The sequence below is a fragment of the Somniosus microcephalus genome, chromosome 5, assembly GCF_052327205.1.
Source record: "Somniosus microcephalus isolate GS21.2 chromosome 5, FLI_Smic_1.0, whole genome shotgun sequence".
NCBI classification, from domain to species: Eukaryota; Metazoa; Chordata; class Chondrichthyes; order Squaliformes; family Somniosidae; genus Somniosus; species Somniosus microcephalus.
The window spans coordinates 14,850,640-14,868,401 of NC_140991.1; the positions used below are offsets into that span (position 1 = coordinate 14,850,640).

At 46.3% G+C, this 17,762-nt stretch overlaps 1 protein-coding gene across 1 annotated transcript in view; it reads right to left on the reverse strand.

Annotated features, from left to right (window-relative positions):
• Window positions 1-776: 776 nt before the first annotated feature.
• The window catches only part of LOC147116904 (G protein-activated inward rectifier potassium channel 3-like), a 114,178-nt gene continuing 97,192 nt past the window's right edge, over window positions 777-17,762 (reverse strand). The window contains exon 3 of the mRNA XM_085987187.1: window positions 777-994. Within this exon, the coding sequence (XP_085843313.1) occupies window positions 777-994 (218 nt within the window). The remainder of the gene's footprint in view (window positions 995-17,762) is intronic.

Genomic DNA, 17,762 nt, shown 5'->3' on the forward strand with positions numbered 1-17,762 from the left:
ACCGGCACTTCCGCTCCCCTGAAAGAAGGTGTTGACAGGTGGAACGCGTGCGCGGGAGAGGCAGCGCGTGCACATCAAACTTACGTTTTTTTTCCAGGTTTCTCCGGGAGGGTAATTCTCCAGAAGTTACACTTGTAAAAAGCAGTCGCAAGGCTTGCTTTTAACAAGGTAAGTGGTGAATTAATTAAAATTAAAACATTTTTTCCACAGATTTATTATTTTTAAATACTTTAAAGAAAGGTAAGTTTATTTTTAACCCTGTTAGAAAATGTAATTAATTTTTTCAAAAATTTAAATTATTGTTTATAATAGTTATTTCATGTAATTTATAGTTTATTTTAAAAATGTGATTTTTTAAAAATTTATTTGAGGTTTAAGTGATTTTTGGGGCTTATATTATTTATAGGTTTGACAGCCCTTCCTGTCAAACTTATGAATGAAGCATTCCCTGCTACCATTGGCTCTCCATGGCCCACGTGATCCCAGGGGACGCATCGAACTAACTGCGCCCCTGGGATACGCAAGCACTGCGTGCTGGCAGTTGGAGGAGGCCCAGGATCGTAATTCCACGCGGGCCCACAGCTCAACGGCCGGCGCGCTAGATAAGTGCAGGTCGGAGGCTTGCACCCGCGGGAAGCCTCCGACCCGAATTTCTGGGTCAATATCCCCTCTAGGGCTCTCTCTAACACGCTGGAGAAGGAAGCAGTTGTTGATGGTAACAGTAAGTAATTCTGACTTGCTTCCCTCTGATCTTTGACTGCCCTGTATCAGACCACTTAATGGAAGATAGTTTGAGTTCTGAGCCTTGTACCATCTTTTGCCTGAGAAGCCTTTTCAGAGGTATGTTCAAATTTTTTTTTAAAAGGTCTGACTTTTCCTTGCAGGTTGTTCCTCTTTCCTTGATCCCCCTGGTGGAGCCCACTTGCACCCACCTGGAGGCCAATTTTTCTCATCTCTGTCGACGTATTTTGCCTCCAGTAATCCTCAAGGATCCCTGTGGGCCGGGAATAGAGTCAAAGAGTCATAGAGTAATACAGCACGGATAGAGGCCCTTCGGCCCATCGTGTCCGCGCCGGCCATCAAGCCCTGTCTAATCTAATCCCATATTCCAGCATTTGGCCCGTAGCCTTGTATGCTATGGCATTTCAAGTGCACATCCAAATGCTTCTTAAATGTTGTGAGGGTTTCTGCCTCCACAACTCTTTCAGGCAGTGAGTTCCAGACTCCAACCACCCTCTGAGTGAAAAAGTTCTTTCTCAAATCCCCTCTAAACCTCCCGCCCTTTACCTTGAATCCATGCCCCCTAGTTATTGACCCCTCTACTAAGGGAAAAAGCTCCTCAGCATCCATCCTATCTATGCCCCTCATAATTTTGTACACCTCAATCATGTCCCCCCTCAGCCTCCTCTGCTCCAAGGAAGACAAACCCAATCTGCCCAGTCTCTCTTCATAGCTGAAGCGCTCCAGCCCTGGTAACATCCTGGTGAACCTCCTCTGCACCCTCTCCAACGCGATCACATCCTTCCTGTAGTGTGGCGACCAGAACTGCACACAGTATTCCAGCTGTGGCCTAACCAGTGTTTTATACAGCTCCATCATAACCTCCTTGCTCTTATATTCAATGCCTCGGCTAATGAAGGCAAGTATCCCATATGCCTTTTTTACCACCTTATCCACCTGTTCCGCCGCCTTCAGGGATCTGTGTACTTGCACGCCCAGATCCCTCTGACCCTCCGTCTTGCCTAGGGTCTTTCCATTCATTGTGTATTCCTTTGCCTTGTTAGTTCCCCCAAAGTGCATCACCTCGCACTTTTCCGGGTTAAATTCCATTTGCCACTGTTCCGCCCATCTGACCAACCCATCTATATCGTCCTGCAGACTGAGGCTACCCTCCTCGCTATTTACCACCCTACCAATTTTTGTATCATCCGCGAACTTACTGATCATACCCTTTACATTCATATCCAAGTCATTAATGTAGACCACAAACAGCAAGGGACCCAGCACCGATCCCTGTGGTACCCCACTGGCCACAGGCTTCCAGTCACAAAAACAACCTTCGACCATCACCCTCTGCCTTCTGCCACTAAGCCAGTTTTGTATCCAATGTGCCAAGGCACCCTGGATTCCATGGGCTCTTACCTTCTTGACCAGTCTCCTGTGCGGGACTTTATCGAAGGCCTTACTGAAATCCATGTATACCACATCCACTGCGTTACCCTCATCCACACACCTAGTCACCCCCTCAAAAAATTCAATCAAATTAGTCAGACATGATCTTCCCTTGACAAAGCCATGTTGACTATCCCTGATTAATCCTTGCCTCTCCAAGTGGAGACAAATTTTGTCCCTCAGGATTTTTTCCAATAATTTTCCTACCACTGATGTTAGGCTCACTGGCCTGTAGTTCCCCAGTTTTTCCCTACTACCCTTCTTGAATAATGGTACTACATTAGCGGTTCTCCAGTCCTCTGGCACATCCCCTGTGGCCAGAGAGGTCCTGAATATATGTGTTAGAGCCCCCGCAATCTCCTCCTTTGCCTCACACAGCAGCCTGGGATACATTTCATCCGGGCCTGGGGATTTATCCATTTTTAGGCCAGCTAAAACCGCCAATACCTCCTCCCTCTCGATGTTAACATGTTCGAGCATATCACAGTCCCCCCACCCTATTTCTATGTCTACATCGTCCTTCTCCATAGTGAAAACAGATGCAAAAAATTCATTTAGAACCCCTCCTACATCTTCCGGCTCCACACACAGATTGCCACTTTTGTCCCTAATGGGCCCTATTTTTTCCCTAGTTATCCTCTTACCCTTAATATACTTATAAAACATCTTCGGATTTTCCTTTATTTTGCTCGCCAGTGTTATTTCATGGCCCCTCCTTGATCTCCTAATTTCTTTTTTAAGTATCCCCCTGCACTTTTTGTACTCCTCTAGGGCTTCCTCCGTCTTTAGCCTTTTGTATCTACCAAAAGCCCTCCTTTTTTTCCTAATCCATTCTCGTATATCCCCTGACATCCAAGGTTCCCTGTGGTTTTTGGAACCACCCTTGACCTTTACGGGAACATGTTGCCATTGTATGATCTCAATCTCCCTTCTGAAAGCCTCCCATTGCTCCGATGCGGATTTTCCTACAAGTAGCTGATCCCAGTCCATTTTGGCCAGATCCTGCCTTATCCTATTAAAATCGGCCTTCCCCCAATTTAGAACCTTTATTTCCGGCCCATCCCTGTCCTTTTCCATGACCACCTTAAATCTTACCATATTATGGTCACTGTCACCAAAGTGCTCACCTACTAGCACTTTTTCCACTTGGCCGGCCACATTCCCTAGAATTAGGTCCAGTACCGCCCCCTCTCTTGTAGGACTTTCTACATGCTGGCTCAAAAAGCTCTCCTGGATGCACTTTAAGAATTCTACACCTTCTGAGCCTTTCACACTCTGACTATCCCAGTTAATATTGGGGAAGTTGAAATCCCCCATTATTATTACCCTATTATTTGCACATTTCTCTGAGATTTGCCTACATATCTGTTCCTCTATCTCCCCCTGACTGTTTGGAGGCCTATAGTACACTCCCAGCAAAGTGCTTGCTCCCTTTTTGTTTTTAAGTTCCACCCATATGGCCTCATTAGAGGACCCTGCTAATATATCATCCCTCCTTACTGCAGTAATTGACTCCTTAATTAATATTGCGACACCCCCTCCTCTTATACCTCCCCCTCTGTCTCGCCTGAAGATTCTGTACCCCGGAATATTGAGCTGCCAGTCTTGCCCTTCCCTCAACCATGTCTCCGTGAAAGCAACAATATCATACTCCCATGTGTTTATCAACACCTTCAGTTCATCCACCTTATTTGCAACACTCCTTGCATTAAAATAGATGCCATCCAGCCTTGCCCTTATATATTTGCCCTGTCTACCAAGCTGACTTGTTTTTTTCTCTATAATTGGCAGCACATCCCCCCCTATTTCAGCTCCCCTCTGTATCCCATCCCCCTGCCAAGTTAGTTTAAACCCCCCCCAACAGTGCTAGCAAACCTCCCCGCAAGGATATTTGTCCCGCTCTGGTTCAGGTGCAACCCGTCCGACTTGTACAAGTCCCACCTTTCCCAGAAGCAGGCCTAGTGATCCAGGAAAGTAAAACCCTCCCCCCTACACCAACTCTTTAGCCACGCATTCATCTGCTCTATCCTCCCATTCCTATACTTACTAGCACGTGGCACTGGGAGTAATCCAGAGATTACAACCTTTGAGGTCCTGCTCTTTAATCTGTTACCTAGCTCCCTAAATTCTTGATGCAGGACCTCATCCCTCTTTTTACCTATGTCGTTGGTACCAATGTGGACCACGACCACTGGCTGTTCACCCTCCCCCTCCAGAATGCCTTGCAGCCGCTCAGTGACATCCTTGACCCTGGCACCAGGGAGGCAACAAACCATCCTGGATTCACGTCTACGGCCACAGAAACGCCTATCTGTTCCCCTTACTATAGAATCCCCTACCACTATTGCTCTCCCACTCTTTTTCCCCCCTTCCTGGGCAGCAGGAGCACCCCCAGTGCCAGGAAGTTGGCTGCTGCTGCCTTCCCCTGGTGAGTCACCCCCCTCAACAGTATCCAAAGCGGTATACTTGTTTGAAATGTGGGAACTCCTGATATGGGAAGTCACCACCTCCATTGTTACATTACAGGAAGGATGTGATTGCACTAGAGAGGGTGCGGAGGAGATTTATGAGGATGTTGCCTGGGCTGGGGAATTTTAGCTATGAGGGAAGATTGAATAGGCTGGGGTTGTTTTCTTTGGAACAGAGGAGGCTGAGGGGAGACCTGATTGAGGTGTATAAAATGATATGGGGCCTAGATAGAGTGGATAGGAAGGACTTATTTCCCTTAGCAGAGAGATCCATAATCAGGGGGCAAAGATTTAAAGTACAGGAAACTCTTTTTTATCCGGCACCGACGGGACCGGCATGCTGCCGGTTGATCAAAAAGTCCGGATTACAGAGAGATATACTTACTAAGGTACGAGAGCCCCGTACACGGCCACAGATCCAGGCGTCCCTGTTGCATGGCAACAGGTGCAGGAACCCCGGTTACACAGCCACAGATCCAGGCGTCTCTGTTGCATGGCAACAGGTGCAGGAACCCGGTTACACGGCCACAGATCCAGGCGTCTCTGTTGCATGGCAACAGGTGCAGGAACCCGGTTACACAGCCACAGATCCAGGAACCCTGGTTACACGGCCACTAATATGAAGTAAAACTTACCTGAACCTACTCCTGAATTTTGCCTTTTAAGAGAGATTTCTGGTTATTTAGGTGCAGGTAAAAAGAGAGTTTCCTGTAATTGGTTGGAGGTTTAGAGTGGATTTGAGGAGAAATGTTTTCACCCAGAGGGTGGTGGGAGTCTGGAACTCACTGTTTGAAAGGGTGGTAGAGGCAGAAACCCTCACTACATTTAAAAAGTACTTGGATGTGCACTTGAAGTGCCGTAACCTACAGGGCTACGGACCAAGTGCTGGAAAGTGGGATTAGTGGGGGATAGCTCTGTCGGCCGGCATGGACAAGATGGGCCAAAAGGCCTCCTTCTGTGCTGTAAATTTCTATGATTCTGTGATTGTTGACTATAATATTGCTTCGACAAGCAAAGGAATGGATGTAAATTAAATGCGAAAACTATCTGCAGCATAAGAATAGGATGTTGTTAGTGTGTTGTCTCTGGTAGACAAGTTCCCAGTGATGCTTTGCCAGCTTGTTGTGCATGCACAGCCGGTGTGGAGACATCATCAGTAGTCCAGTCACTGTGCGCCCATTCTATTTCCTCCATGCCTCGAAGGAGCAGTGTTTGTGAAATGAATCATTGTTTTTATATGTCAGTGGGAATTTTTTTTAAGTCTCAGCATTTTTCAAGTGGTTTCCAGAGTGACTACATTCTAGTGACGACAGAGTGGTGATATTGGGGGGACTTTAATTACCCAAATATCGATTGGGATAATGTTAGAGAAAAGGGAAATGAGGGGGAGTGTTGTGTATGTGCCTTTAAGAGAAGAACTGATTCTATACTGCAGTACCGGCAGTGACCACCCCTGAAAATAAAGCCATAGCAGGCTTCTGTATTTCAGTCTTGAATTACTCTCTGTCCAGTAAATACCTGTTTTATTGTTCTCCTGCAGTCTGAGTATTATTGATCCTCGGACACTACACTGGCGACGGGCAGGTTTGAACTCACCTGCAGTACTGCATCACCTCACGGGGATCTTTTCCCTGAAGAGAAGCTTCTTGGAGGTCGAAGTCAGAACGGCGGGCGTCGACCGCGGGCAACCGCCCAGGGATCCATCGGAGAGTTGCAGGGGAGGCTGTGGAGAGCTGGGCCTGGCTCCCCAGTCGAGGTGTTCCAGCAAGTCGTGCTGGTAGCAGGTAGTGCACTGACCCTTCCGGATTGCGGCGGGCTCGGGTTCGATCGAGCGGCTCTGCAAAGGGGCTGTGCAGCGTCGTCAGGAGGAAGAGCGAGAGAGAGGGTGGAGCACACAGGGCACGGTCGGTGCTCAAGAACAGGGCAGCGTGGAGAGGATAGAACACGGGGAAGGAAAAGTGAGACGCGCCGAAGCCGCGGGTCGCTGCCATTACCCTATAGAATGCTAGGAGCAGCGTGGCAGCAAGGGGAAGAAGGAAAAGCACGGGAGGCGCCATTTTATTCCATTGGGGAAGAAGGAAAAGCGCACGAGGCGCCATTTTATTACATTGGGGAAGAAGAAAAAAGTGCGGGAGGCGCCATTTTAAATCACCCAAGATGCCGAAGAGTGGCAGTATCACTGCTTTCGACAACGAGGTAGAAGACTGGACCACGTATGTGGAAAGAATTGAAGTGTACTGCAATGCCAATGAGGTGGCCAATGGAAAGAAGGCGTCGGTATTATTAAATTTGATGGGCGCGAGAACATACGGCCTATTGCGGAATTTAATTACCCCAGCTAAACCAATGGAGAAAAGTTTTGAAGAGATTGTTAATATCTTACAGGAACACCAAACCCTACACCGCTGCTGATAGCAGAAAGATTCAAGTTCCATAAAAGAAACCAGCACAAAGATGAGAACAATGCTGACTATCTTACGGAACTACGCAAGTTATCGAAGCACTGCCAGTTCGGAGCAGGACTGGCAGACACCTTGCGGGATAAGTTTGTCTGCGGGCTCCAGAGTGAAGGAACCCAGAAACGACTACTTTCGGAAAAGGACCTGATGCTAGAACAGGCTTTCAGCGTGGCAGTATCCTACGAAGCAGCAGCACGGGGAGCTGCGGAAATACAACAGAAACCACAAGAATACAGCACTAACGAAATGGCGTATGGAGCAGAAAAGTGCTATCGCTGCGGCAGAACAACCCATGATCAGAAGGACTGCTGGGTTAAGGACAAATTATGCAGGCAATGTGGGAAAATGGGACACATAGCAAGAGTCTGCAGGTCGGGAAAGAAAACCAACACTACAAGAACTACTAAGGAAAAGTACAAGAAAGTAAAGAAATTGACAGACAGTAGTTCGGAAGATCAGGAGAGTGATAAGGACTCCGGGAGCAGGAGACTAAGTTGTCTAAAGTTACACAACGTGAGCGCAAAGGAGGATCACCGAACCATTTGGGTCACCCTCATAATAGCAGGGTCCCCAGTAAAGATGGAATTGGACACAGGACCAGCCCTAACTGTCATGAATCGACGAGACTATGAGCGGCTATTCTCACACATACCCTTGAAGGACACGTCCATTGTATTGAAGACATACACGGGGCAAAAAGTCTACCCCAGAGGAAAAATAAGGGTGCCAGTTGAATACAACGGCAAGGAAACACAGAAACTGTATCTATATATACTACCAGATGGAGGACCACCATTATTGGGACGTGAATGGATCCGAAAAATACAATTGGATTGGCATTCCATTCAGGCGCTAACTGTGACTGATAAAAAGGATGATGACGTCACACCTGGACGACTGTCAAAAATTCTAACTGACGCGAAAGAGGTGTTCCAACAAGGACTTGGGACTCTAAAAGGAGTAACGGCAACGATAAAAATCGAAGATAACGCAAACCCAAAATTTTTTAAGGCCAGACCGGTACCTTACGCGATCCACCCAGCCGTTGAAGCAGAGCTGGAGAGTCTGGAGCGTTCAGGTGTGCTGTCCAAGGTGGACTGGAGCGAGTGGGCCACACCCATCGTTCCTGTAATATAGAAATCATTGAGCAGCACGCCTGGGGAACCGAAGAAGGTTCGCATCTGTGGGGACTTCAAGGTAACTGTGAACCCAGTCCTGCACACAGTACAATATCCACTTCCACGGATAGAAGATATTTTTGCCTCACTATCTGGAGGGAAACGCTTTACAAAGATTGATCTGGCCCAAGTGTATCTACAAATGGAGGTGGAAGAAGCATCTAGGAAATAACTCACGATAAACACTCACAAAGGCCTTTACCAGTACAATCGACTGGTATTCGGGGTAGCATCAGCCCCGGCTATTTGGCAGAGGGCGATGGAACAAGTACTGCAAGGGATCCCGGGGACCCAGTGTTATTTGGACGACATCCTGGTTACGGGCGAAAATGACAGTGAACGCCTTGCCAACCTGGAGCAGGTGCTCACGAGATTACAGGATTATGGGCTACGAGCCAACCGCCCCAAATGCGAGTTCTTCAGGAGACAAATCTCGTATTGTGGCCACATGATTGATGAGGAAGGGTTGCATAAGTCGCTGGACAAGATTGAGGCTGTAGTCAAGGCTCCAGCACCGGAAAATGTGTCGCAACTGAGGTTGTTCCTCGGGTTGGTGAACTACTACCATAAGTTCTTGCCGAATTTATCTACAATTCTGCACCCACTGAACGCCCTACTGCAAACTGGAGTAACATGGAAATGGAGTGATGAGTGTAAGCGTGCCTTTCAGAAATGTAAATGCCTAATCACTTCAAAAGAAGTATTGGCCCACTACAATCCAACACTACTGATTCGGTTAGCATGTGATGCGTCTCCCTACGGCATCGGAGCGGTGCTGTCACACAAACTCCCTGACGGTTCAGAGAGGCCAATAGCCTTTGCTTCGCGCTCGTTAACCTCAGCCAAGCGTAACTACACCCAGATTGACAGGGAGGCCCTCAGCCTGGTGTGGGGGGTGAAGAAGTTCAATCACTATCTGCACGGGCAGAAATTCACCCTACTGACTGATCATCAGCCCCTGGTCTCCATTTTTAACCCAAAGAAGGGCGTTCCGGTGATGACGGCGCAATGGCTGCAAAGATGGTCACTTTTTCTAGGGGCACATCAGTACGACATAGAGTACAAGGGTATGAAACAGCATGGAAACGCTGATGGGCTGTCGCGCCTACCGTTGCCTATGGTAGAGGAAGCACCTGCAGTGGACCCTGTTGAGATATTCCATGCGACCATAGTCGAATGTCTACCTGTTACAAACTCAAGTATAGCGAAGGAAACCCGAAATGACCCGACACTCTCTCGGGTCTATGATTTGACGGTGAAGGGATGACCAGCACATGGCGACTCACTGTTGCCAGCATTCTCGCCAAGGAGAGAACAGCTGTCAGTGTGCTGGGGGACCTTGATGTGTGGATCCCGAGTGGTAATTCCACCCAAGTTGAGAGAGAGTGCTCAATGAGCTTCATGAGGGTCATCTGGGAGGGGTAAAAATGAAGAGCCTAGCCAGGGCATTTGTGTGGTGGCCGGGAATCGATAAAGAAATCGAGGATATGACCAAGAGATGCACAGGATGCCAGAAAGTCCAAAACGCTCCACCACAGGCCCCGCTACATCCATGGGAGTGGCCCTCATCTCCATGGCAACAGGTACACATTGATTTTGCTGGTCCATTTATGGACTCAATGTTCCTAATTGCTGTGGGCGCCCATTCGAAATGGCCAGAGGTCATCAAAATGTCCTCCACCACCACGGAGAAAACTATTGCAGTCCTATGGACCATCTTCGCCAGGAATGGCTTGCCAGAACAGATTTGCTCCGACAATGGGCCACAGTTTGTGTCAGAGGATTTCCGGAGGTTTCTGAGGAATAATGGGGTGAAGCATTACACATCTGCCCCATATCATCCAGCCACAAATGGATTGGCTGAGAGGTTTGTTCAGACCTTTAAAAAGGCCATAAAGGCAATGCATAATGATGACATACCACGACAACACAAGGTGGATAATTTCTTGCTTGCTTACCGGAATGCGACACATGCAGTCACCAACCAAGCTCCAGCCATAATGTTCTTCAACCGAAGGCTAAGATGTCGCCTGGATTTGCTCAAACCAAACATAAGACGAGATGTTGAGGATAAGCAATTCCAGCACATAAATGAGAAGCCAACCAGGAGCTTCAAGATCGGGCAACCAGTCTTGGCCCGCGACTACCGAACAGAAAAATGGCAGCCAGGAACGATATACACACAGCAGGGACCACTAATGTACACAGTGGACGTTGGAGAGAGCATCATGAGACGCCATGCTGACCAGATCCTAGAGTCACAGGAACAAGCCAAACCCATACCACGAGCAGGTGCACCTGGTAATCAACCCGAAGTACAGATTGCGTCTACCTCAGAAGCAGTGGTATTGGAAGCTGACGAACCAACCAATGACAATGAGCCAGAATCAACTCCGCCGCAAGAACAGGATACTCGAGAAAGGCGCTATCCAGTCAGGATCAGGAAGCCTCCTCAAAGACTGAACTTATAAATGATTATTTCAGTTGATGTATATAGTACAGAGAAAATTGTAATTGTAATTAGTTATTATTTAGTTGTTAAATGAATGTTATGTACTGTTTATCTAAAAGGGGAGGAATTGTTGTGTATGTACCTTTAAGAGAAGAACTGATTCTATACTGCAGTACCGGCAGTGACCACCCCTGTATATAAAGCCATAGCAGGCTTCTGTATTTCAGTCTTGAATTACTCTCTGTTCAGTAAATACCTGTTTTATTGTTCTCCTGCAGTCTGAGTATTATTGATCCTCGGACACTACAGGGTGGAATTTCTGAAATGTGTTCAGGAGAACTTCCTTGACCAGTATGTTCTCGGCCCAACTAGGAAGGAGGCATTGCTGCATCTGGTGCTGGGGAATGAGGTGGGCCAAGTGTCTATGGGAGAACACTTGGGTAATGGATTAAATCTCGTATCATATGGTTTAGATTCGTAATGGAAAAGAGCAAGGAACAATCTAAAGTAGAACTTCTAAATTGGAAGAGGGCTAACTTCAATGGGATGAGAGGGGATCTAGCCAGGGTAAAATGGAACCAAAGATTGACAGGAAAAACTGTAACAGAACAATGGGTGATCTTTAAGGAGATGTTTCAGGTTCAGGCTAGGTACATTCAAACAAGAGGGAAGGGTAAGGGAAACAAAACAAGGGCTCCTTGGATGATGAGGGAGATAGAGATGATGAAACAAAAAAGTTGTATGATGCATGTCAGGTGAATTCGTCAAGTGAGAACCAGGCCAAGTACAATAAGTTGATAGGAGAAGTGAAGAGGAAAATAAGATTGGCAAAGAGAGAATATGAGAATAGAATGGCAGTTAACATAAAAGGGAACCCAAAAAATCTTCTACCGGCATGCAAATAGTAAGCGGGTAGTAAGAGGCGGGTTGGGGCCTATTCGGGACAAAGAAGGTGATATATGCTTCGAGGCGTAGGGCAAGGCTGGAATACTTATGAGTACTTTGTATCGGTGTTTACTAAGGAAGAGGATGCTGACAAAATATCAGTAGAAGCGGAGATGATAGAGATAATGGATGGGGTGAAAATTGATAGACAGGATGTATTGGAAAGGCTGGATATGCTTAGAGTGGATAAGTCGCCTGATCCAGATGGCTCGCATCCCAGGTTGCTAAGGGAATTGGGGGAGGAGATAGCGGAAGGGCTTGCCATAATCTTTCAATCTTCCCGTGCGGGGGAGGTGCCAGAGGATTGGAAAGTGGCAAATGTGACACCCTTGTTCAAGAAAGGGTGTAAGGACAATCCTAGTAACTACAGGCCGGTCAGTTTAACATCAGTGGTGGTAAAGTTTTAGAAACAATAATCAGGGAAAAAATTAACGGACACTTGGTGAGGTTTAAGTTAATTAAGGAGAGCCAGCGCAGATTTGTAAAAGGCAGATCGTGTTTGACTAATCTAATTTAATTTTTTGATGAAGTAACAGAGAAGGTTGATGAAGGGAATGCAGTGGATGTTGTCCATATGGATTTTAAGAAAACGTTTGACAAAGTACCACATAAAAGGCTGGTTAACAAAATTGAGACTCATGGAATAGGAAAAACATAGAAACATAGAAGATAGGAGCAGGAGTAGGCCATTCGGCCCTTCGAGCCTGCTCCGCCATTCAACGAGATCATGGCTGATCATCCAAATTCAGTACCCTGTCCCTGCCTTCTCCCCATATCCCTTGATCCCTTTAGCCTTAAGAAATATATCCAACTCCTTCTTGAATATATTTAATGAACTGGCCTCCACCGCCCTCTGTGGCAGAGAATTCCATAGGTTCACCACTCTCTGGGTGAAGAAATTCCTCCTCATTTGAGTCCTAAATGGCTTACCCCTTATCCTTAGACTATGACCCCTGGTTCTGGACTCCCCGGCCATCGGAAACATCCTTCCTGCATCTAGTCTGTCCAGACCTGACAGAATTTTATAGGTTTCGATGAGATCCCCTCTCAATCTTCTAAACTCCAGTGAGTATAAGCCCAATTGACACAATCTCTCCTCATACGTCATTCCTGCCATCCCAGGTATCAGCCTGGTGAATCTTCGCTGCACTCCTTCCATGGCAATAACGTCCTTCCTCAGATAAGGCGACCAAAACTGCACACAATACTCAAGGTGCGGTCTCACCAAGGCCCTGTACAGCTGCAGCAAGACATCCTTGTTCCTGTACTTGAACCCTCTTGCTACGAAGGCCAACATACCATTTGCCTTCTTAACCACCTGCTGCACCTGCATGCTTACCTTCAGCGACTGGTGCACAAGAACACCCAGGTCTCTTTGCACTTCCCCTTCTCCCAATCTATTGCCATTCAAATAATAATCTGCCTTCCTGTTTTTGCCACCAAAGTGGATAACCTCACATTTATCCACATTATAGTGCATTTGCCATGTTTCTGCCCAATCACCCAACCTGTCCAAATCGTAGTGGAGTTTCACAACATCCTCCTCACAGCATACCCTCCCACCCAGCTTTGTGTCGTCTGCTAATTTGGAGATATTACATCCAATTCCCTCGTCCAGATCATTAATGTATATTGTGAACAGCTGGGGTCCTAGGACCAATCCTTGCGGTACCCCACCGGTCACTGCCTGCTACTCGGAAAACAACCCGTTTATTCCAACTCTTTGCTTTCTATCCGCCAACCAGTTCTCTGTCCAAGTCAATACCTTGCCCCCAATCCCATGTGCCTTACTTTTGCACACTATTCTCTTATGCGGGACCTTAGCGAAAGCCTTCTGAAAGTCCAAATACACCACATCCACTGATTCTCCCTTATCTATTTTACCAGTTACATCCTCAAAAAATTCCAATAGATTAGTCAAGCACGATTTACCTTTTGTAAATCCATGTTGACTTTGTCCGATCCTGTCACTGCTTTCCAAGTGCTCTGCTATTACATCTTTTAGAATGGACTCCAGCATTTTCCCCACTACCGATGTCAGGCTTACCGGTCTATAATTCCCCGTTTTCTCTCTACCACCTTTTTTGAATAGTGGGGTAACATTAGCTACCCTCCAATCCATAGGGTACTGTTCCAGAGTCTATCAAGTTCTGGAAGATGACCTGCAATGCATCTACTATTTCTAGGGCCACTTCCTTAAGTACCCTAGGATGTAGATTATCAGGCCCTGGGGATTTATCGGCCTTCAATCCCATCAATTTCCTTAACACCATTTCCCTACAAATACTGATTTCTTTCAGTTCCACCCTTTCATCAGACCCTATGTTCCCCGGCATCTCTGGGAGGTTATTTGTGTTCTCCTTTGTGAAGACAGAACCAAAATATGTATTTAGTTGGTCTGCCATTTCTTTGTTCCCCATTATAAATTCCCCTGATTCTGACTGCAAGGGACCTATGCTTGACTTCACCAATCTTTTTCTCTTCACATATCTATAAAAGCTTTTACAGTCCGTTTTTATGTTCCCTGCAAGCTTACTCTCATATTCTATTTTTCCCTTCTTAATTAATCCCTTTGTCCTCCTTTGTTGAATCCTAAACTGTTCCCAATCCTCAGGATTATTGCTTTTTCTGGCCAATTTATATGTCCTCTCCTTGGATCTTATGCTATCCCTAATTTCCCTTGTTAGCCACGGTTGAGTCACCTTTTTTGTTTTATTTTTATGCCAAACTGGGATGAACAAATTCTGTAGTTCATCCATTCGGTCTTTGAATGTTTGCCATTGCCTATCCACCGTCAACCCTTTGAGTCACATTCCCCAATCAATCCTACCCAACTCGCTCCTCAGACCATCGTAGTTTCCTTTATTTAAATTTAGGACCCTAGTCTCTGAGTCAACTACTTCATTCTCCAGCTTAATGAAGAATTCGATCATATTATGATCACTCCGACCCAAGGGGCCTCGTACAACAAGATTGCTAATTAATCCTTTCTCATTACATAATACCCAGTCTAAGATGGCCTGATCTCTGGAGGGTCAGTGTCAGCTTGGATGAGAAATTGGTTTAAGGACAGAAAACAGCGAGTCATGGTAAATGGTTGTTTTTCAGACTGGAGGATGGTAGACAGTGGTGTTCCCCAAGGGTCAGTGCTAGGACCATTGCTTTTATTGATATAATATAAATGACTTGAATATTGGAATACAGAGTAACCTTTCAAAATTTGCCGATGATACCAAACTTGGAGGTGTGGCAAACAATGAGGATGATACCAATCGACTGCAACAGGACATAGAAAGGCTAGCAGAATGGGCAGACAAGTGGCAGGTGGAATTTAATAAAGAGAAGTGTGAGGGGATGCATTTTGGCAGAAGGGTTTGGGAGAGGAAATATAGACTTAATGGCACAGTTCTAAAGAGTGTGCAGGGACAGAGGGACCTGGGGGTTAATGTGCATAGATCTTTAAAGGTGGCAAGACATATTGAGAGAGTAGTTAGCAAAGCATATGGGATCTTGGGCCTCATAAATAGAGGTATGAGGTATTGACTACAAAAGCAGGGAAGTTATGCTGAACCTTTATAAAGCTCTGGTTAGGCCACAAATAGAGTACTGCGTCCAGTTCTGGTCATCACACTTTAGGAAGGATGGGAAGGTCCTTGAGAGGGTGCAGAGGAGATTTACCAGAATGGTTCCAGGGATGAGGGATTTTAGCTACAAGGTTAGGTTGGAGAAGCTGGGGTTGTTCTCCTTGGAGCAAAGGAGGTTGAGGGGAGATTTGATAGCGGTGTACAAGATTATGATGGGTTTGGATAAGGTAGACAGAGAAAGGCTGTTCCCATTAGCTGATGGTACAAGGACTAGGGGACACAGATTTAAGGTTTTGGGTAAGGGATACAGGGGGGAGGTGAGGAAGAACTTTTTTACGCAGCGAGTGGTGATGACCTGGAACTCGCTGCCGACGAGGGTGGTGGAAGCGGAGACACTCAATGTTTTCAAGTGGAGACTGGATAGGCACTTGAGGGAAATAAACTTGCAGGGCTACAGGGATAGAGCGGGGGAATGGGACTGACTGGATTGCTCTACAGAGATGGGCTAACTGGCCTCCTTCTGTGCCGTTATGACTCTATGACTCTATGGCCTTTATTCAAGAATGGACAAGAAAGGCCATCCTCGCTTATCTATCAAAAAATTGTACAGTCCTCCCATCACTCCATACATTGTTTGTGAAATGACTCTAAATCCAATAGGAAATTCAGGAGAAACTTCTTTTCCCAGGGAATGGTTAGAATGTGGAACTCGCTACCACAGGGAGTAGTTGAGGCGAATAGCATCGAAGCATTCAGGGGGAAGATGGATCAGCGAGAAAGGATTAGAAGGATATGTGGATGGGGTTAGATGAAGAGGTGTGGGAGGAGGTTCATGTGAAGCATCACCATCGGCAACGACCTGTTGGGCTGAATGGCCTGTTTTTGGGCTGTAAATACTTTGTAAAGTTTCTGTCACCACTACTCTACCTGGAGGTCTCTTCCATGTCGTTATCACTGATATCAGCAGCAGCCAGCAACCCATTTCCCAGTGCTTCACCCCCTTCTCCCTTCTCCTCCTCCCCTTCCTTTCCCCTCTTCCCCTTCTCCTTCTGTTCCTCCCCTTTCGCTCTCTATCTAACGCTCTTTTTCTTCAATCTTTCCTGTAATGTCCGTGTGTAATTGAGACACGGACTGCAGAAGTTGGTTATAACAGGTGTTTACTGAATGGAGACAAAACTGGAACTACTATACAAAGTTACTACACAGGCTTATATACCGGGGTGGTCACTACTGGTACTGCAGTATACAGGGGCTGCAGAATATAGTTCCTTCTTCTAGGTACATACACTACAATTCCTCCCCTTTTAGCTAAACAGTACATAACATTCGATTAATAATTAAATAACATATTTACAATTGCAGTTGCTATATACATTAGCTGAAGTTAATCAATTATAAATTCAGTCTTTGAGGAGGCTTCCTGATTCTGTCCGGATAACGCCTCTTTGGGGTATCAGGTTCTTCTGGCAAAGTTGATTCGGGATCAACGTCGTTGTTTGGTTCGTCTGCTTCCAATATCACCGATTCTGAGGGAGATGCAATTGGTACTTCGGTTTCATCACCAGGTGTATAGGATCGTGGTGTAGATTTGACGTATTCCAGTGACTCTAGAATCTGGTCAGCATGGCGTCTTACAATGCTCTCTCCAACGTCCACGGTATACATTAGAGGTGCTTGCCGTGTGCAGATCGTTCCTGGCTGCCATTTCTCTGTGCGGTAGTCCCGGGCCAAAACTGGTTGACCTATCTTGAAACTCCTGGTTGGCCTTTCATTCATATTCTGAAACTGCCTGTTCTCCACATCTCTTCTGATGTTTGGCTTAACCAAATCCAAGCGGCATCTTCGTCTTCGATTGAAGAACATCATGGCTGGAGTTTGGTTGGTAACCGCATGTGTCGCATTCCGGTAGGCAAACAAGAAGTTATCCACCTTGTGTTGTAGGGGTATGTCTTCATTACACATTGCCCTGATAGCCTTCTTGAATGTTTGAATGAACCTCTCAGCCAATCCATAGGTGGCTGGATGATATGGGGCGGATGTGTAATGCTTAACACCATTGTTCTTTAAGAACCTCCGGAACTCTTCAGACACAAACTGTGGTCCATTGTCGGAGCAAATGTGTTCAGGCAGCCCATTTCTGGCGAATATGGTTCGTAAGACTGTGATAGTTTTTTCTGTAGTGGTTGAGAAAATTTTTATTACCTCTGGCCACTTTGAATGTGCATCCACCGCAATTAAAAACATCAAGTCCATAAATGGACCAGCAAAATCAATGTGTACCCTTTGCCATGGAGATGAGGGCCACTCCCATGGATGTAGAGGGGCTTGTGGTGGGGCGTTTTGGACCTTCTGGCATCCTGTACAGCTCTTGGTCATCTCTTCGATTTCTCTATCGATTCCTGACCACCACACAAACGCTCTGGCTAAGTTCTTCATTTTTACCCCTCCCAGATGACCCTCATGAAGCTCATTGAGCACTCTATCCTTCAATTTGGGTGGAATTA